Here is a 22052-nt window from a genome sequence, read left to right as displayed (position 1 = left end):
ATGCCAACCGTGTTACCCATGGATAGACAGGCTAGAAAATGTTTAACAATTTTTGAAAAATTGCATTCAATTGCCCCTCCCTGTTRCACACAACAAGCTTCCATTCTCTGTCACAAGGGGATTTAWGGATGATTTCAGATGAAGTCGTCAACCATGTTTCTCACGGTCAACCCTGTTCCTTTATTTGGCACTTAATAGGTGTCTTAATATAGTATGTTKTTATTTAACTCTTGAGATGGGAAAACATGTTTTTTAATAAGTTGAAAATGTGCTCTTTATGACAGAGAACAAACACGCAGAGAACAAATGCGTTGCTAGCTATTAGCGTCTCCTACACTTAGAATCCGAAGAGCTAATATGAGGGATGTCTTTGTCTCTGCTTAAATCTATTATATACAGTGGGGAGAAGAAGTATTTGATACACTGCCGATTTTGCAGGTTTTCCTACTTACAAAGCATGTAGAGGTCTGTAATTTTTTATCATAGGTACACTTCAACTGTGAGAGACAGAAAACAAAAATCCAGAAAATCACATTGTATGATTTTTAAGTAATTAATTTGCATTTTATTGCATGACATAAGTATTTGATACATCACAAAAGCAGAACTTAATATTTGGTACAGAAACCTTTGTTTGCAATTACAGAGATCATACGTTTCCTGTAGTTCTTGAMCAGGTTTGCACACACTGCAGCAGGGATTTTGGCCCACTCCTCCATACAGACCTTCTCCAGATCCTTCAGGTTTCGGGGCTGTCACTGSGCAATACGGACTTTCAGCTCCCTCCAAAGATTTTCTATTGGGTTCAGGTCTGGAGACTGGCTAGGCCACTCCAGGACCTTGAGATGCTTCTTACGGAGCCACTCCTTAGTTGCCCTGGCTGTGTGTTTCGGGTCGTTGTCATGCTGGAAGACCCAGCCACGACCCATCTTCAATGCTCTTACTGAGGGAAGGAGGTTGTTGGCCAAGATCTCGCGATACATGGCCCCATCCATCTTCCCCTCAATACGGTGCAGTCGTCCTGTCCCCTTTGCAGAAAAGCATCCCCAAAGAATGATGTTTCCACCTCCATGCTTCACGGTTGGGATGGTGTTCTTGGGGTTGTACTCATCCTTCTTCTTCCTCCAAACACGGCAAGTGGAGTTTAGACCAAAAAGCTATATTTTTGTCTCATCAGACCACATGACCTTCTCCCATTCCTCCTCTGGATCATCCAGATGGTCATTGGCAAACTTCAGACGGGCCTGGACTTGCGCTGGCTTGAGCAGGGGGACCTTGCGTGCGCTGCAGGATTTTAATCCATGACGGCGTAGTGTGTTACTAATGGTTTTCTTTGAGACTGTGGTCCCAGCTCTCTTCAGGTCATTGACCAGGTCCTGCCGTGTAGTTCTGGGCTGATCCCTCACCTTCCTCATGATCATTGATGCCCCACGAAGTGAGATCTTGCATGGAGCCCCAGACCGATGGTGATTGACCGTCATCTTGAACTTCTTCCATTTTCTAATAATTGCGCCAACAGTTGTTGCCTTCTCACCAAGCTGCTTGCCTATTGTCCTGTAGCCCATCCCAGCCTTGTGCAGGTCTACAATTTTATCCCTGATGTCCTTACACAGCTCTCTGGTCTTGGAGGTTGGAGTCTGTTTGATTGAGTGTGTGGACAGGTGTCTGTTATACAGGTAACGAGTTCAAACAGGTGCAGTTAATACAGGTAATGAGTGGAGAACAGGAGGGCTTCTTAAAGAAAAACTATGCAAATTAATTACTTAAAAATCATACAATGTGATCTTCTGGATTTTTGTTTTAGATTCCGTCTCTCACAGTTGAAGTGTACCTATGATAAAAAATTACAGACCTCTACATGCTTTGTAAGTAGGAAAACCTGCAAAATBGGCAGTGTATCAAATACTTGTTCTCCCCACTGTATACCGAGTGTACAAAATATTAAGAACACTCTTTCAATGACATAGACTGACCAGGTGAAGCTGTGATCCCTTATTGATGTCACTTCTTAAATCCACTTCAATTAGTGTCGATGATGGGGAGGAGAGAGGTTAAAGAAGGATTTTTAATCCTTAAGACAATTAAGACATTGATTGTGTATGTGTGCCATTCAGAGGTTAAATGGGCAAGACAGAAGATTTGTGCCTTTTAACRGGGTATGGTAGTAGGTGCCAGGCGCAACGGTTTGAGTATGTCAAGAACTGCAATGGTGATGGGTTTTTCACGCTCAATAGTACCAAGAATGGTCCACTACCCAAAGGACCTCCAGCCAACTTGACACAACTGTGGGAAGCATTGGAGTCAACATGGGCCAGCATCTCTGTGGAATGCTTTCGACATCTTGTAGAGTTCATGCCCCGACAAATTGAGGCYGTTCTGAGGGMAAAGGGGAGGAATGTTTTGTTTATAAAATAGGTTCATGCTATACTAGATCAGTCATGTCACTCTACAGTACTACTAACAGGACAGGCAATATGCAGTAAAACCTACCGAGTTTCCGTTTCAATACCATTGTAGCATTTCAGTTTCAGATTACCTTTATTATTTGGTGTGTCGTTTCATTATCTTTTTGCAGTTTAATAAAGGGATGGTTAGTTGAYGCACAAGAGCCCCTACTGATTCATTTGTTTGGACTACAGCATGCCAGCATACAGTAGTGGATGACAATGTATTGGTTTAGCACTGCTTTACTATTTATTTACCTAGCTAATGCAAAGTCTGAGTCAAGCGTTTTTCTTCTGGTCCTCCTGTGTTGAGGGTGAGTAAGCCTCCGCTGAGTTTTTTGATTGGACAGACTTCAAGAATGTGGTGCATGGTGTGCTCCACCCCACAGGCACATAGGCAGCTTGCTTTTATGCCCCATTAGTGGAGGTTGGCGAGGCATGGGCCGTGGCCAGTCTTGAACATATTTAATAAGTGATTAAGGCCACCTTAGGGAAACAACATACAAAATTGATATAGCAATGTATATACTTTATCTATTATATCTAAATCTTATTATCATCAGGATTGTAAATCTATTGTCATAGAGTTAGAGTAAGGCAGGGATTCAATCCGATCCCGCTTTGTCGACAAATGCCCCATTTAATGTTAATTTGCCGATTGAGCCGACATATGCAGTATTGACCGCGAATGCAGTCACTGCCAACGCTTAGGTACATTGCTGACAAAGTGCGATGGGATTGAGTCCAGGCCTAAGTACACAAATTCTGATTTTGTTTTCTTGTTGTATACATATCACTATAGTCTTGTAAAATATGTCATGACACAAAACGAAAATAAAAAAGTTCTATACAGATGAGACCATAGATAATTATATAAAAAATGTTTAATCTGAAATAATGTTTTCAAAATATGTCATATAACTTGTGTCATAGAACAATCTGTAATACAATTTTTTTCTAAGGTTTGTTTTTTCTTGTATAAACAAATATATACGAGCAATGTTTTCAAATAAAAGCTTGTATATATCGACATTTGCAAGAAAAGTTTCAACCATATACATTTTATATTCATACTCAGACGATAAATTTACATTTTGTATAGTAAAAACATTTATTTTAACAAGTTTTGTCCTACATTAATCAAAAAAGCACAGCATATTTAATAATTTTACAAATTCTTCATAAAAAATATATTTCTGTACAAAAACATTTTCTTTTGCACCTACTTCAAGTCAGCAGCACATGATAACATGATGTTGTAARATGGAATGATATTTAATTGAATGCAGTTGTACAGCTCTTTTCTTGGGAATATATTTTACAGATGATGAAAGAAAAACGTTATTGCAGCAAGCCAAAAGGAAGGCAAGATGTGGATTAAAAGCAGTGGGTCTTACATCACAAAATGTTGACAAAGAATGGGGGATGATTTGATTAATTTTCGTCTTAACCCTATTGATTGAAAACACTGCTGTACAGTATGTAGGTGTGCAATGAACAACAGGCATAATTTGAAATGTAAAATGCTAAATAGTTCACTTTGTAGAAAAATGAAGGAAATGCAAATTCTTCTTATTTTACAAACACACATTCATCACACTCTGGGAATCCTGCAATGCTTCAATGGCCACAAATACAACAGACATTAACTGTAATCTGATAGCTCACAAGATTATATTACACATTTTGTCATTGATCTCAAAGCAAGTGCATATGATAACAGATTTTGAAAAGACAAGCTAAGGTAGTTMATCTACTGTTAATTTTTAACATTATTTGTGAAAACATGCATAACCAAAATTATTAGGAAAAACAATAAGGTAATCTATGACTTTGGAATCACAGTGTACTGTATGCATTCAAGTAGCCCTACACTCTCAAGCATTAGTGTTGTAACAGGTCATTTGTAACTGTGACAGCTTTGTCATGCTTTTKAATTTAATAAGGCAGTGTTTCTTGGAGTGTAAATATGAAGTCAGTGTTCAATTCATCATCACTGACTCAATACCCTTAAGGATAGGATGGACATACCATAAAGGGGAAAAAGAGATTATTAAGACAAGCTTCTAAACAACCAGCTCATGCCTCTGCTAAAGAAGGATTGCCATCCAACTTCATTCCCCATCTGGCCTTAAGTGACATGTGTGTCAGAATAAAACATGGTGTAATCGTATGGCACATATAAATTAAAATACGCTTCTGCATTAAAACTGTGATTTAAAGCAAGTGCAGCATTTATGAAAAAKAAACATTTMATTAGTTCCAGTATTGTAGAGTAGAAAAATGATGTCCTTCTGCGCAACGAGGTATATTTGAAATGTAAGCAAATTTGCAGCAAGACCACAAGATAGGACTGCAATCTGTTTTGTAGGGTTACAAATGTTAACAATGTTCAATGCTTGTGGTAATGTGAAATAAACTACAATATGAACAGCAAACTGATGATCGACAATATAAACAAACTATCATGCATGATACATACTGTAATTATTTGATGCAATTTACAGTATACTACAATATTGGGTATTGTTGTTTTTTCAAAGCAGATGAGCCAGATCGGTTTGCTCTGCAGTAGTATTGATCTGTGAATACAATGATAAATGATTCACAATAGCTGCACATTTGCATGTACACCAGTTGCTCCTTAATTGAGATTTGTGGAATGATGCCTGATAAACTGCATGGTATTTGTGACTCCAGAGTTAAAATTATATAACTATGTAAAAAAGTAAGCAGAGTGTTCCATAAATGTATTTGCAAAACCAATATTGAAAATAAAATAAGCCTCTCTGTTCATAAACAGTAGCATGGCAGCATGACAACTTGCTCCCTGTGGATATGGAAATATACTGTATGTTTATCTACAAATGGTCAAAAACCCTGTACGTAATCTTTTCAGTTGGTTTGAAAATTCCTCTTTTGACTCATTTCATACCCATTCATAACACACTAGTGCAAMATTTGTGCGATAAAGTTTTTCAACACAACAGCTGAGAGAGTTCCTTTAACTACCCAGAGATTAGATAGCCAAGATCTCCTGCGAGACAGTTGTAGTTGTAGCATATTTTCCCTTTATTGGAGAAGTCTGGCAAGGAATGAGCAGCAACACGATCAAAGTTGCTCCCTCCTTTGTTGTTCATCTTCACTGAAGAAAACACTTTTTTTATCAACAATTATGTGGCTTTTCAAGACACTTCCGTGTTTCCCCAAGGAGGGCCTTTGGGGCAAAAATACAGAAAAAAATTAAAAAAGAGAGGAGAATGAAAACTTTCATCCTGCAAAGAGCCATGAAAGGCAGAACTCCTTGATCCAAGAGAGTATCTTCTGTCCTGGCCATGTACATAGTCCTTGCTCCATAGAACAACAATAGTTGTTGTTTTAGTCCATATAAAACTGTCCTTGATTTAAAACTTGTCTTTTATCATCTCATAACGTGATGAGTCAAAGGAATATTTGCATCTTGCTGTAAAAACCAGTCCAATGCTGGCGAAACAAGGGCTATACTACTGTGCAGACTGTGTTCAGAGTTGTATCAAACCTCACAGCTTTCGCCTCYGTGGGTTTCATGTTTGTGTCATACAAAGGGTTTTCAAATGACGCTTGTCCATTTGTGTTTTCATGATCTGTGTAGCCATTGTATTGTACTTTTGGTCTTGTTCTGAAAGGTGAACATTTAAAAGTCTTAATACATTTACAATATTTTAATAACTCTACTAGCTATGATTGTTGTTTACTTTTCAGACAAATATGACTTTGCTTCATGAAGGGATGTTAATGTACAGCAAAAAGTGCAAAGACGAAGCAGAAACTCTTTCCCACTTGAAGAAACTCTGTAAATTATTGTAACTGCATCTTTAAATATAACGAATAAGAATAAATGAAACCCGTAGCTAATGAAATTATGTTTCAGTCCTCCTTTGATCTAGAATACACATTTACCCTAGGAGACTATATAACCTCTTATTATTTGAAATATGATACTGAGGAGTCCTACTAAAAGCCTACTGACCTGGTTTTAAGCTTCAATATAAGATCAGTGTGAAGACCTTGATTCCATCCGGGAGTTACTTTGTAAGCCTTTAMTTAATATTCCCTCCATTACCTTACAAATCTCACTAAGTAAAAGTAAGACAAATGCAGGTTTAGAGACTTGCCTGGAGGGCTTAGTGTCTTCTACATTAACTTTGTTTGGATTTAAAAAGTCCTAAAGCTAATCCCCCATAAAGGCATTGTTAAAGCAGGATCTATCTGCATACAGTATGTGGAGAATACCTCTGCATATTAAAAAACACATTTCCAAAGCTTTCCAAAGTCTCTGTGGGAGTTTGAATGAGGAAGAGAGGGTGGTAATGAAGCTTAGCGGCTAAACATGTACAGTATGGTATGCAAAATTCAGTAAAGAAAGAAGAAAACACTATCAAAACAGACTAATCCTATATTATGTGATTATGACATTGTCAAAAGACAGTATTCTAAATCTGACAMTTACGTGAATATGAAGATACTTAGTAAGCATGATTCTGTATTCATTATACGTTAAAACACAATACTTCAAAACTCCCCTCCGGTAATTTTATCAGTCAAAAAACATGGATTCTCATGAAATCTTTTGGGCAAATGTCTACAAAAAACAAATAGAACAACATTCAGCTGGTTGAAATATGCTGACAGAGAGATGACAATATGAGATCAAAGAAGACAACATATTAATTTAAGCCCAGCAAGTTGATGTTTTTCCCTCAAATTATCATTTTTTCTCCACAAAATGAAAAAAGTAAAAGACAGTAATGACGATGTGGAAGTAGGAATTGTTGTTTATAGTGATTTAGTTTCTTATGTCTTACCTGCCGCCAGCCCTGATTACATCTTTGGGTCTCTCATTGTCATCAGTGTCTTGTGAAAGTACCCTGCCAATTTTTTATGTTCTTTTAATATTGGGTAATTTCCATTTTATATTGTCACATTTTCTTTCTTTTGCTTGTTCAATTAGCTTTGGAAAACTCCACAGCTCTTTCTTGTAATCATTTTGTCACACACTCATCTAACATTTGGCTTTGTTATGTAACGATTTATCAACTGAAACYTTTAGGGATCACTCATCGTTGGTGAATTGGCACAGGAGTTTCCCATAAGAAAGAGACAACAATGTTTAACATCCAAGCATATATGGACAAACATCCCCAATGCAGGTTACCAAGACATCCAATAGCCAGCACTCCTTACCTGTGTTTGTAGAGGTAAAATGCAAACCCTGATAGAATAAGGGCAAAGAATGGCACTAGTATGGCAACTGCTACTGAACTGCTATTTGTGCCATAGTATGGAGGATTTGATGGGTCCAGGTCTGTTGTAAAGAGACCTAATAAAGAAACATAACAGTACAATCATTCTTGTCAAGGTTTCGGGAGTAACTTATATAAAAGGAATCATGTATCAGCAGTAAAATGTAACCGTGCATGCATTTTTTTTTTATGTTGTTGTATTACTGAGACTACACAATGACTGTACCTCCTCTTGTTAGCACAAATTTTCCAAAGTCCTTGCTGTGAATATGACCCTGGTAAACAAAGGTTTTCTGGTCAGACTCTGCGGTCACCTAAACCAACACAAAAGAGAGGGAATTTTCTTTTTTTACTGATTAAATCAGGGCAGAGCTGAAATGCAGAACCATTGCACAACGAGAACTATTACCCATTTACCTCACATAAYCCTTTGGATCTCATACAGCTTATCATTCTCACTCGCCTTGAAGTTACTTACTTCTGTAGTGTTCACTTAAGTGATGCCCGAGAAGTCGGTGCTTATATACAACGGGTTACYTACATATTAAAATAATGATTGACATATTTTCATAAAAAACGTTATTTTGATGAAYGCATTCATACTATTTCATCCTTCCACAAGATATAGTCCCGACACAAATCTAGGGTTGCTACCCAAGCCGGCTGGTCGTTCGTTCTATCGGTTCGGTTGCTAGAGACGTAACCCAGTTGTTCAGTCTTTTTGTTCTGTATCTATGGACCCAACCCAGTCGTTCGTTCTAAATGTTCCATTGCCATACTGGCTGGCAACATTCTTATCCCTTGCTTGCTAGCTAGCCAACTACGGCTAACTTACAGTCACGTCAAAAAGTGCAGTCAGAATAACAACAAAGTAGCCGTATTTGCTTTAGCTGTTTTCTAGTGACATTTATTTGGATACATCCATAACAATGAGCTAATGAGGCGCGATTTCGTCTGGCATAGAAAAATGTGTTCACTCGCCTGGACACTGTTTTTCAGAGGAGCTAGCCAACAACACAGCAAACACAATGACTTCAAACTGAAGCTGGAAAKACTGCAAACTAGCTGCACTTTGTTTAGTTTGACATTTCTTTGTATATATCCATAAAAATTATGCCAGCTGATTCATGATTTCAACTGGCTGAGAAACGCTGCCTGCCTGTCTGTCTTGTCCCGACTCCCAACACGTTCATTACTGTGGGACAGCTGGAGATCGTTTGGAGTAAAAAGTACATCCTTTTCTTCAGGAATGTAGTGAAGTAAAAGTATAACATTGTCAAAAATATAAATAGTAAAGTACAATACCCCAAAAAATKACTTAAGTAGTACTTTCAAGTATTTTTACATCTCTGCCTGTTGTATAAATGAAGATACAGTATATTTTTTAAATTTCAAAAGAGGGCTACAGTAAAGTAATACGGTATCTTAAAACTGACACATGTTCATTCAAATAATTTTAAGCCACTTGTATTAGGTATGCTAGTCAAAACCTTATGCCAGAGCTGCCAGAGCTGCATATTGATGAAGGACATGGTCTGCAGACATTAGCACCTCATGAGCTAGGTGTACAGCATATTAGAAAACAGAGGAAGGAGAAAACATGCTTAAGTAAGGGAGCCAAAATATTTTTGTTTTGAAGTCCATAATAAGGCCCTAATGTAATTGGAAATAATGATAATTTAATTAAAATAAAAGACTCACGTAGCCATCCATTGCCCAGTTGTCGTTCTTGAATTTACTGAAATGATGCTCTGCTGGACCACGTATCTGGTAAACCTTCAGTAGCAAATGATTCTCCTCCTTTTTGTATGTTCCTGAAAACAATGGAAATTGGGTTATCGGTTGGTGTTTACTGTTGTAATGTTGACTTCAACTGTAATATTTGGCAAATCAAATAATGTCAGCGTTAACATGTGTGTTGTGCTTTACCAGAGAGTTTAAGCTGCACTCTGCTCTGATCCAAAAGTGTGACATTAACTCTACTGGTTGTTGCATTGAATCCATTTACAGTAATAGTGGCACCTTCTCTTGCCCCAAGGTACTCATAGAACCCGGTCCAGCCAAAGTTTAAAGAAAACACATTTACAGGAACTGAAGGAAAGAAAGATTTGTGTTATACTGTATGCCTAGAACAAGATAAAGTACAATAATTCAACCAGATTATTTAAATTTTTGCGTCATCCATCGGCTGTCTGTACATAAGATCCGTCATTAAGAGTAATCTCAAGATGTGCAGTATCCATATTAAAGGAAAAATCCATTAAAAAATTTATATTTGTATTTTTTTCATTAGTCCACTGTTGATACAGTCCCAAAATGTTTTGCATGTCAGCAGTCAAGTTTTCAAGATATTGGACTTTCAAGAAGCAAGGTGTCACTTGCCACATCATCATGACGACGCAAAATACCAAAAGACATTTGAACAGAGAAGATGACTCAGAGAAAATAACATACCACCAATCTTGTTTTTCTGAACATCCGACTCCACTCCTTTTTTACCATTTATTTTTGGGCCAACTGAAAGACGGAATAAATAATTGATTCAATTAMATTTATGGATGTGACCTACTCACTGTCAGTTGCTGCTTGTAGCCTAATAGTCACAACGTTATTTTGGCCACATTTTACCAAAGTGATTCAGATGTGATGATAGCAGAAATGTTGTATACTCAATTATCTAGGTATTCTCAGCCAGCACAGAGAACAAAGCAAATTAACTACTTTATTGAATACCAATATATAGGGGGAAATATGATTGATAAATACAAGATGCAGGTGAACTGATCATTTAAATATATGGCCCACAGTACAATTTATCCTTCTCACCGGAATTAATGACATTTTAATAATAGKCATATTCCAGTGCAAAAGTATACCTTTGCAGACAGGTGGCTTTCCGGACCACTTTCCATCAGGTTTACATGTCCTGTGCTCTGATCCCCCATCCAGGAAGAATCCGTCTTGACATGTATAGATCAAAGTATAGCCCAGAGTTGGTAGATCAATAGCCCTCACGTCAATGTTAGACGGTGTCTCGGGCTGTCTGCAGGCATGGGCTACAAAAAATTAAGAAAGGAAGGTAATTCACAATAAATTCCCTTGACCACTAACCGGGATTACCGGTCAGAATACAACAGCCCCACACCCACACCAGTACTATGGAGTTATGTAGAGATCAAGCAATCCTATCAGGAGTGAAATTATTAAACAAATCCTGAGTGTTGCTATCTATTTGTAACATAATATATGAGCTCAGTCTTCACACCYTCCTGTCATCAACTTAAGCCTCCCTACTCCCAAGCCTCTGACAGTGAAGCCACTTTATGTGGAGGAGASGCCTGAAGGATTTTGTGGGGTATGTTGTCAAAATCGCACACTGATTTACAACTCACATACGAACATCTTAAACTTGGCTAACTTTATCAATTTCTTTGCTGAGGGCAGCAATCCCTACTTTACTTCCGTCCATGAATCACACAGCCATTTCTCAAATGTCCATTCCCTTTTGAACATCACCCTCAATGGCTTTTCCGTTTTGATCTGTCTTCTAATCCATATATACAGCTCAAGACCTATAATATTGGGCAGAGTTATTAAGAAGAGGGATAGAGAACATGACACTGCCATGGGGAGAGTAGTGATCTAGAATGCAGTAAATCAAAGGGTTACATTTGCTAAACCAATACTTTACTCCTTTTGGCTGTCATACCCCCCTATATACCGCMTGTATCTCTCCCTCTAGTCATTAACAAGTCAATGCTAAGAAAAATGATACCTGCCGGATTAATAAATTACTTTTCTTGACAATGTCTTGGGACAAAAACAAATCTTTCAAAAAGTCTTACCAATACATTCTGGTTGCACACCACTCCACGTCAAATTTTCCAGACAGGTTCTTGTCGTAGATCCCAGTATGTGGTAGTTTTTACGACATTTGAAGGAGATTTTGCTTCCAACCTAAAATAGAAGACACTTTACTATAAATGGTCAACAACCTGGGAATTACTTTGACTGACCAGAATACTATTTTGGATTGTTTTAGCTAATTATCTGAGCACAAATGTCAATACAAAGATGTCTGTCTACTCATAATTTCACATCGCTTAAAGTAAGGACCTTACCTCAAATCCTTGGAACGTGACTGGTATCCCGTAAGATGGAGTTCCAGGGTCTCTGCATGTGTTATATGCAGGATCTGAAGACAAATGTAATGTTTAGCTCACTGCCTACCAACATCATCATCACTGAAGAAAAGAAGGAAACACTCAACAACACAACACGATATAGTACAACTCACCACAATTAAGGCAGCAGATGTGTATTATTATTATTTTTATGGTATGAATGGGCGACCCACCTATACATGAGGGCTGTATTCCACTCCAGCTCCCATCAACCTGACACAGTCTCCTGGGGGACCCGACCAGGATGTTGGGGTCCCTGCAGAAGAAGGTCACCTCTGACYTGTAGGTGAACTGCTTCCCCTCAGCATAACCCTCTGCGGGGGTGCCAGGGTCTCCACACAGCACAGCTAGGCACAACAAAACACAGAGACCATAAATCAAATCACACAATTGACATCGCACACATAATCCGGGTTACGTGGGTTTCGGATTTCATGATTCACAATTTTTTAATAGGCATGAGGATCAGAACGTTTCATAGGCAAAACTGACCAGCTAATCTGGAGGTGAAAGAGGAGCTAGCGAGGTGCTAGCTAGTGGAGTAGAACACTTGAAAAAGAAAASGAGAGCCACACACTCTAGGAGCTCAGATGCAATAATTTAATAACCTAATAACCAACGTTTCGACAGACAAGCTGTCTACATCAGGGTAAAAATGACAACTGACTAGCTAGTCATTTATCACATGGCTCTTGGAATCACAACATTATGAGGTGAAAAAAAGATAATCTTCTTGTGAGAGCTTGTTCTTTAGAGGGTTATGTGAGACAGAGAGCCTATGTAATATATGTCAGTGGTTCCCATTACACACACACACACACACACACACACAGTATATATACACATATACATATTTATTTTGGAGTCCGGCTTTCAACTTAATCTTGAAAGTTGTAATAGTAGAATGCACAAAGTGCAATTTTCAAAACTGGGTTGTACATCATCAACTTTCCTCTTCTCAAGTCAGTCATTGCATACCTTAAAGAGCTACAGCGCCTTCGGAAAGTATTCAGACCCATTGACTTACGTTAATGCCTTATTCTAAAATCGATTAAAAAAAAAAAACACAATACCCCATAATGAAAAAGCGAAAAAAGTTTTAGATTTTTTTGCTAATTTATTAAAAATAAATAAACAGAAATTCCTTATTTACACCACATGCTTCAAGAGGACCACCATTGTTCCTGTTCCCAAGAAAGCTAAGGTAACTAAGCTAAACGACTATCGCCCCATAGCACTCACTCCCRTCATCATGAAGTGCTTTGAGAGACTAGTCAAGGATCATATCACCTCCACCTCCACCCTACCCTACCTGACACCCTAGACCCACTCCAATTTGCTTAGTGCCCCAATAGGTCCACAGACGACGCAATCGCAATCACACTGCCCTAACCCCTCTGGACAAGAGGAATACCTATGTAAGAATTCTGTTAATCGACTACAGCTCAGCATTTAACACCATAGTACCCTACAAACTCGTCATTAAGCTCGAGACCCTGGGTCTCGACCCCRCCTTGTGCAACTGGGTCCAGGTGGTGAGGGTAGGWAACAACATCTCCACCCCGCTGATCCTCAACACTGGGGCCCCACAAGGGTGCGTTCTCAGCCCTCTCCTGTACTCCCTGTTCACCCATGACTGCGTGCCCATGCACGCCTCCAACTCAATCATCAAGTTTGCAGATGACACTACAGTGGTAGGCTTGATTAACAACAACGACGAGACGGCCTTGCGAGGAGGTGAGGGCCCTCGGAGTGTGGTGTCAGGAAAATTGCCTCACACTCAACCTCAACAAAACAAATGATTGTGGACTTCAGGAAACAGCAGAGGGAGCACCCCCCCTATCCACATTAACAGGACAGTAGTGGAGAAGGTGGAAAGTTTCTATCTCAAGGCCATCAGACTGTTAAACAGCCATCACTAACATTGAGTGGCTGCTGCCAACATACTGACTCAAATCTCTAGCCACTTTAATAATAAAAAATTGGATGTAATAAATGTATCACTAGTCACTTTAAACAATGSCAATTTATATAATGTTTACATAACCTACATTACTCATTTCATATGTATATACTGTACTCTATACCATCTACTKCATCTTGCCTATGCCATTTGGCCATCGCTCATCCATRTATTTATATGTACATATTCTGATTCATTCCTTTGTTGTTGTGAAATTGTTAGATTACTTGTTAGATATTACTGCATGGTCKGAACTAGAAGCACAAGCATTTCGCTACACTCGCATTAACATCTGCTAACAATAAGTATGTGACCAATAACATTTGATTTGATTTTAAGTATTCAGACCCTTCGCTATGAGACTCGAAATTGAGCTCAGGTGCATCCTGTTTCCATTGATCATCCTTGAGATGTTTCCACAACTTGATTGGAGTTCACATGTGTAAAATTAAATTGATTGGACATGATTTGGAAAGGCGCACACCTGTCTATATAAGGTCCCACACTCTGACAGACCTCTAGAGTTCGTCTGTGGAGATGGGAGAACCTTCCAGAAGGACAACCATCTCTGCAGCACTCCACCAATCAGGCACATTGGTTGCCAGGTGGAAGCCACTCCTCAGTAAAAGGCACATGACAGCCCACTTGGAGTTTGCCAAAAGGCATCAAAAGACTCTCAGACCATGAGAAAGAAGATTCTCTAGTCTGATGAAACCAAGATAGAACTCTTTGGCCTTAATGCCAATCGTCATGTCTGGAGGACATGKCAGCATCATGCTGTGGGGATGTTTTTCAGCGGCAGGGACTGGGAKACTAGTCAGGATCGAGGCAAAGATGAACGGAGAAAAGTACAGAGAGATCCTTGATGAAAACCTGCTCCAGAGCACTCAGGACCTCAGACTGGGGTGAAAGTTCACCTTCCAACAGGACAATGACCCTAAGCACACAGCCAAGACAACGCAGGAGTGGCTTCAGGACAAGTCTCTGAATGTACTTGAGTGGCCCAGCCAGAGCCTGGACTTGAACCCGGTCGAACATCTCCGGAGAGACCTGAAAATAGCTGTGCAGGAACGTCACTATCAAAACTGACAGAGCTTGAGAGGATCTGCAGAGAAGAATGGGGAAAAACTCCCCAAATACATGTGTACCAAGTTTGTTGCGTCACACCCAAGAAGACTCGAGGCTGTAATCTCTTCCAAAGGTGCTTCAACAAAGTACTGAGTAAAGGGTCTGAATAATTATGTAAATGCCATATCAGTTTTTTATTTTTAATACATTTGCGTAAAAATGTCTAAAAACCAGTTTTTGCTTTGTCATGATGGGGTATAGTGTGTAGTTTGATGAGGGAAAAAAACGATTTAATACATTTTAGAATAAGGCTGTAACCTAACAAAACGTGGAAAAAGTCAAGGAGTTTGAATACTTTCCGAAGGCACTGTATTTATATCTTGTCAGAAATGTCCAGATCAACTAGCCCATGTCAGTTAAKAWTTTCTTAGCCCATAGATTTTGTTGTAATGTTTGAGTCACTGAAATATCACATGAATAGACATTAGGCATAGAAAAATGTATAGAATTGCAAGGAAATTTGCTTTAAAATGACAAAATGTTATCTGCACCCCATGACAAAATGTGTAGAATTACAGGAAATAAGTTTAAAACCTGCAAAATGTTGTCTCCACCAACAAGAGGGGTGGGATGTTCCACAATGCTGGAAGGGGGCTTTGAGTGAAAAMGTTTGGGAACCCCTGATATAATGTAGGGGAGTGTAAAAAGTGTGTGAACTAGTCCTGCTCTTTATAATGGATAATACAATGGTTTCAAGTTGCTTTTTCATAATAGGTCCTTCATGTTTGCGAAATGCCTCACTTAAATTTTCCACAAAGAGTTTAGAGGCAGAAGTCACTCAGACCTCTTTCAGACCCACAGCATGAGAAGTTTATTTTACAGAGTGTGCTCTCCTGCAGACTTTAGATGAACATTCTGGCTCTACTTCTGACACTGTGTCAGGAGCTTATTATCAAGGGCCTGCAGGCTGCAGCAGCAGACTCCATCCATGCACCTTGTAATGCTCATGTTATGGGCAGACCTAGCTGCGGATACTTGAGGGATCAATTTAGAAAATGTTTGGGTCTGTCACAACAGTTTCCCAATCTGTCAAATYTGACATTTCACAGAGGGTTTAGTCTGGTCATGCACCCTCCAGCAGCACAACTTTAACAGGGCTATAGGAAGGATAAGTAGGCCAGGCACATTTAATTTGAAAGGCACCGCTTTCATTAGTTTGATGTGTCTACTATAGAATAACATTTGTTACAAAAACCAGCAATAGGCAAATAGCTAAGCTTTGAGCACACTGCCATTGCACTAAAGATTAGATCAAGTGCTCAGGTTCAGTCTTAAAATAACTTGAATTTCAACTTACGAAGACAATGAGGGATCTCCCCTCTCCATGTGCCGTTCCCCTCACATGAGACGATTCCAGGGCTGGATAGCTGGTACCCATCGAAGCAGCTATAGGTGACACTGGAGCCCCACTGCAAGTCTGATCCCTCAACCTTCCCATTGCGAACAGCCGGAGGTTGGCCACACATGATCACTGATATGGGTGCAAAACAATATCAATATTTTGAGTGAGTAAGTACTATATGTTAACTCAAAACGCCTCAATTTTCTAAACATATCTATTGATGTACTAGAAGGGAATGGATGATTTACAATGGTTCATATCCTATTTGATTATCATATCCGTTCTCCAACAGGGAGAAAGTGTTTTCACTTTCCTATTAATGGCAAGTATTGTAATTCACTGGGAAGTAGCCGTCCCTTTAATCACAATACATATCCGTTATGGGAAGTGTATCTGTTTTTGATTATATGCATGGTATTGCATGAAYTGTAATTTCTTAACACTCCCGCTGAGACGATAAAATATTACAATTCTAAAACAGGAACTTCTGGCATATTGAACAGTATTCACCCACAGGATTGCAATTGCTTTGCTAAAGTACTACTCTGGGGAATTATATGTGAAGTGCACACATTCATTCTCTGCCTGTCAATCTGCTCAGGAGGAGACTTCCCTGCTCTATGCTTGCCTGCATTGCACCACTAACTGGATACATTGTTTTCTCCACAMGTTTGAAGTCTGACATCTGATAGCACAGAGCTTACACATTTCATGGATAACATCCCTTCAGTCTGTGCAAGTCAATCATTTTGCTTGCTGTGCCAAAAAGGTAGAGAAACTACTCCAAACAGGATCAAAAAACTTTTGAAATCTTTTGATCTCTGAGTGCTTGAAATTCTGGGGTGTTGTGATATCTGTACTATATTTCTCTKGTTGCGCCTTCTCATCTCAGCCCTAAGTAAAGAAATTAAAGTAGAAATGTTTGTTTCTTTGTAAGCCAACGACAAGTATTACTGAGTCATAACCAAAGTTGAATTACCTTTACAGTTAGACTTGGTTTGGTTCCAAGATCCGTCCTTGGTGCAGAGGAGCACAGATGTACCGACAGTATCCATGACGTGGCCTGGGTTACAGTGATACTGAACAGTCTTGTTGAAGGTAAACTCATTCCCTATGTAAATCCCATTGGCAACAGGACCTGGATCTCCACAGCTGATCACTGTTGAATTGGTCAAATAGTCATAGACAGTACTGTACAAGCATAATCAAAAGCATAGCGTGGCATGTAGGATTAGGTGCATTGTGGCCACGTCTCATTGTCTAAATTGAATGAACACAAGATGTGTGTTAGACGAGTCCACTGTAGTGCTCCTATAGTCATTCTGGGCAGGTGGGGCAGAGCCGGAGCGTACGGGTTGGTAATRTTCTCTAGTTGCACTATGATTGGCTCAGTGTTCTGTCACTGATGGAGACACTGCGTCACAGCAGAATCTACAGGTAGAGCTCGAAAACTCAAGTGCCCATCCAAGAATGCTCGAGGTCATTGACCAAAGATAAAATGGACATCAAATCACGTTATATCTACCRTAGCTTTGATTGGACTGATCATGTCAATACTTTCATAATCTTAGCTAGCAAGCTAGACAAGCAGTCATCATCATGCATCAAGTCTGCAACCTACTGGCAAATGCTTTTCAACCCTTGTCACATGAAGAGAAATTATAGACAAAAATGTATCAGTGCTCATTGGCCATAAACATTACACAACAAGTTGGAAATCGTAAATTCAGCAATGAGTGCTAAGGCGCCACTGCAGCCCCGGGTTCGATCCCAGGCTGTGTCACAGCCGGCTGTGACTGGGAGACCGATGAGGCGTCGCACAATTGGCTCAGTGTCGTCCAGGTTAGGGGAGGTTTTGGCCGGCCAGGATGTCCTTGTCGTGCTCTAGCAAGCTGACTTGAGTCGTCAGGTCGACAGTGTTTCCTCTGAAACATTGGTGCAGCTGGCTTCCGGGTTAAGCGAGCAGTGTGTCAAGAAGCAGTGCGGCTTGGCTCTCGACCTTTGCTGAGTCCGTAGGAGAGTTGCAGCGATGAGACAAGATCATAACTACCAATTGGATATCACGAAAAAGAGGGTAACGCCATGGGTCATAAAAGTTTGAACATTTTGGCCATGCTGTCAATCCAGCATTTCTGACTCGTTCAAAACAACTAAAAACTTGGAACTGGAAAATCTCAGGCTTCAGTGAGTTCAAGACAACTGGGAACTCGGAAAAAACTATGTCAGACTGGGAAAATACGGAAAAAAATGTTGAACGGTCATCCAACTCAGAATTCAGGGTTGGGATTTCGGTCCACAAGAAGGACCTCCGTGCCAACTTCCACAACAAGGTGAGTCCAAAAATGTATTGTATGCTGCTGCATAAATTATGTAATATGCCAGGGAGATATGTGTAGTGTAGCCAAGACAGTAATATTAAGTGAATGTTGTGTAGTAAGCTGTTAGTAGCACATGTGCCTCACCCTAATAATTTGGTTCCTTTCCACCCTCATAACTTAGCCTACTGTTCTGACATGATGGTGCACATGTAGCCTATAGCCTGTTTTAGAGAAATGTAATAATTTAATATTGTAAGAGCTTTCATTGTCTTTTTCATGCCACCTTTATATAGCCTAATTTCTGACTTGTTGTACAGGGAGAATACTGTAAGAACGGCCCATGTTCTGAATTCTGTCGCTGTACATTTCAAAAGTGCTGAACACATAGTTATAWCGACTACGGCCGTCCTAGCTTGCTCAATAATGTCTTAATCGAAATTACGGATTGCCTCTTATCCGCTTGTTGTTCCCTTATGCCATAGTTTGTACATCTCAATTGTCAGTAGAAACCACATATGTTTAAGCAAGTCAGCCATATCAGCTATATWTTTTTTAAAGGGTAGTAAATGCCAGACAAGGCTCGCTGCCAGACAAGGCTCTGCTGATAGCCAGGTGTAGCAGTGGTAAGGTGTTGGGACTGCTGTTTGGACTCTGCTGCCCTAACAGTTTGTGGGCACTGTTTATCACCGTTATAGTGCAATAAATGTATTGTTTAGTGTTGTGTTGTGATGTGATGTGTAGGCTTTGCTGGCCTTCATAAAACAAAATATTTTTTTGTTTGCCCCACCAAGATTTACATGCTAAAATCGCCACTGAGTACAGTACCTGTGCAGTCTGGGGCCGAGCCGGTCCAGGTGCCATTGGTGGTGCAGTGGCGAGTGGTGAGGCCTGAAGTCTTATATCCTTCCCAGCAAGCATATGCCACGGAGCTTGAAAACAGTATTCCATCACTGAAGACAATCTTCCCGTAGGCAGGCGTACCTGGATTCCCACAGGAAACCGCTGAAAAAACATCAATAGATAAACATAAAMAAATATTTGGAAAATACTTTAAGATAAATTTAAGGTAAATAAACCCTACATTAATTGTATCATTAATGCTTTAGAACCCATAGCGGTCGTCGACTGCCTTTSTTTAAATTAYTATAGCGGTCSCGAACRACCTTGTTTTTCTAACAATAATATCAGTGTCAATATCGCAAAATTAACTTGCAAACASTCTGTTGCCGTATTCATKTGGCTGTTGTCATCAACCAGAAACAGGGTATGCTGTCATTTGACTTTTGAGGTGTTGCTATCGTCCACCAAGTGCAAACAGTCAGTATCTATACAATACGTGTGAAATGCTTGATAATGTATGTGATGTTAACAGAGAGATCTACTTTCTTGGGGACCTGAATATTGACTGGTTTTCATCAAGCTGTCCGCTCAAGAGGAAGCTTCTTACTGTAATCAGTGCCTGTAATCTGGTTCAGGTTATTAATCAACCTACCAGGGTGTTTACAAACACTACAGGAACAAGACCATCCACATGTATTCGATCACATTTTTACTAATACTGTAAACCTTAGTTCTAAAGCTGTATCCGTACCCACTGGATGCAGTGATCACAATATAGTGGCTATATCAAGGAAAGCCAGTTTCTACAGCTGGGCCTAAAATTGTGTAAGAGAGATACAAAATATTTTGTTGTGACTCTTATGTGGATGATGTTAAAAATATTTGTTGGTCTGATGTGATTAATGAGGAGCATCCAGATGCTGCACTTGATGAGTTTATGAAATTGCTTCTTCCAATTATTGATAAACATGCACCTGTTAAGAAACTGACTGTTAGAACTGTTACGGGTCCATGGATTGATGAGAAATTGAAAAACTGTACGGTTGAAAGAGATAGAGCAAAAGGAGTGGCTAATAAATCTGTCTGCACATCTGACTGGCTGACTTATGTGACTAAACTCAACAAAAAGAAGAAGAAAATGTATTATGAAGCCAAGATCAATCATATAAAGAATGATGGATAAAAACTTTGGAGTACTTTAAATGAAATTATGGGCAGAAAGACAAATTCAACTCAAACTTTCATCGAATCAGATGGCTTATTCATCACAAAACCATTTGATGTTGCCAATTATTTTAATGATTACTTAATTGGCAAAGTGGGAAAACTTAGGCAGGAAATGCCAACAACGAACAGTGAGTCATCGTATTCATGCATAAAAAAAAKAATGAAAGAAAAGCATTTTGTAAAGTTAGTGTGGGAGAGGTGGAAAAATGATTGTTATCGATCAATAATGACAAACCTCCTGGCATTGACAACTTAGATGGAAAGCTACTGAGGATGGTAGCTGACTCTATAGCCACTCCTATCTGTCATATATTTAATCTGAGCCTAGAGGAAAGTCTTTGTCCTCAGGCCTGGAGGGAAGCCAAAGTAATTCCACTACCCAAGAGTGATAAAGCGGCCTTTACTGGTTCTAACAGCAGACCTATAAGCTTATTGCCAGCTCTTAGCAAACTGTTGGAAAAAATTGTGTTTGACCAAATACAATGCTATTTCTCCGTAAACAAATTAACAARAGACTTTCAGCATGCTTATAGAGAAGGGCACTCAACATGTACTGCACTGACACAAATGACTGATGATTGGTTGAAAGAAATTGAAGATTGTGGAAGCTGTACTGATTTCAGTGCAGCCTTTGATATTATTGACCATAACCTTTTGTTAAAAAAACATATGTGTTATGGTTTTTCAACCTCTGCCATATTGTGGATTCAGCGCTATCTATCTAATATAACTCAAAAGGTTCTCTTTAATGGAAGCTTCTCTAATGTCAAACATGCAAAGTGTGGTGTACCGCAGGGCAACTCTCTAGGCCCTCTTCTCTTTTCAATATTTTTAAACAAGGCATGCGTGTCCATGCATGCTGATGATTCAACCATATACGCATCAGCAACCACAGCTAATGAAGTCACTGAAACCCTTAACAAACAGTTTGACAGTCTGTTTTTGGAATGGGTGCAGTAAATAACATGGTCTCCTGAACATCCTAAAACTTAGAGCATTGTTATTTGGGTAATCATCTCCTAAGTTCTAGAATTAATCTGAATTGGTAACTTGGTAATGAATGGATGTGGTGTTTGAACAAGTTGAGGAGATAAATTACTTGCGTGTTATCCTTTAGATTGTTAAAAGCTGTCATGTTCAAAACATATAGATTTCAATGGTTGTTAAAGATGGGGGAGGGTTCTTGTCGACGTAATACATAGTGTTTTATTTGAAACCAGTTAACTCCTAAAAGCAGCAAGTTCTGCATGGCTCTAGTTTTGTCTAATCTTGATTATTGTCCAATCGTGTGTCCAGTGCTGCAAGGAAAGACCTAGTTAAGCTG

The 22052-nt window shown here is 39.4% G+C and overlaps 1 protein-coding gene across 1 annotated transcript in view; it reads right to left on the bottom strand.

Moving 5' to 3' along the window:
• Nucleotides 1-3530: 3530 nt before the first annotated feature.
• LOC111977959 (CUB and sushi domain-containing protein 1-like) overlaps nt 3531-22052 on the bottom strand; it is a 638095-nt gene continuing 619573 nt past the window's right edge. Inside the window, exons 58-71 of the mRNA XM_070448606.1 lie at nt 19487-19663; nt 17323-17502; nt 16299-16472; nt 12084-12257; nt 11848-11921; nt 11572-11683; nt 10603-10782; nt 10181-10243; nt 9656-9817; nt 9428-9540; nt 7953-8040; nt 7668-7803; nt 7289-7351; nt 3531-6102 (exon numbers count right to left, since the gene is read on the bottom strand). Of these exons, the coding sequence (XP_070304707.1) occupies nt 5943-6102; nt 7289-7351; nt 7668-7803; nt 7953-8040; nt 9428-9540; nt 9656-9817; nt 10181-10243; nt 10603-10782; nt 11572-11683; nt 11848-11921; nt 12084-12257; nt 16299-16472; nt 17323-17502; nt 19487-19663 (1856 nt within the window). The 3' untranslated portion in view covers nt 3531-5942. The remainder of the gene's footprint in view (nt 6103-7288; nt 7352-7667; nt 7804-7952; nt 8041-9427; nt 9541-9655; nt 9818-10180; nt 10244-10602; nt 10783-11571; nt 11684-11847; nt 11922-12083; nt 12258-16298; nt 16473-17322; nt 17503-19486; nt 19664-22052) is intronic.

Source organism: Salvelinus sp. IW2-2015, linkage group LG18 (assembly GCF_002910315.2).
Source record: "Salvelinus sp. IW2-2015 linkage group LG18, ASM291031v2, whole genome shotgun sequence".
Classification (NCBI taxonomy): Eukaryota; Metazoa; Chordata; class Actinopteri; order Salmoniformes; family Salmonidae; genus Salvelinus; species Salvelinus sp. IW2-2015.
The sequence above is the reverse complement of the archived record's forward strand: the minus strand, read 5'-3'. Positions and strand labels throughout refer to the sequence as shown.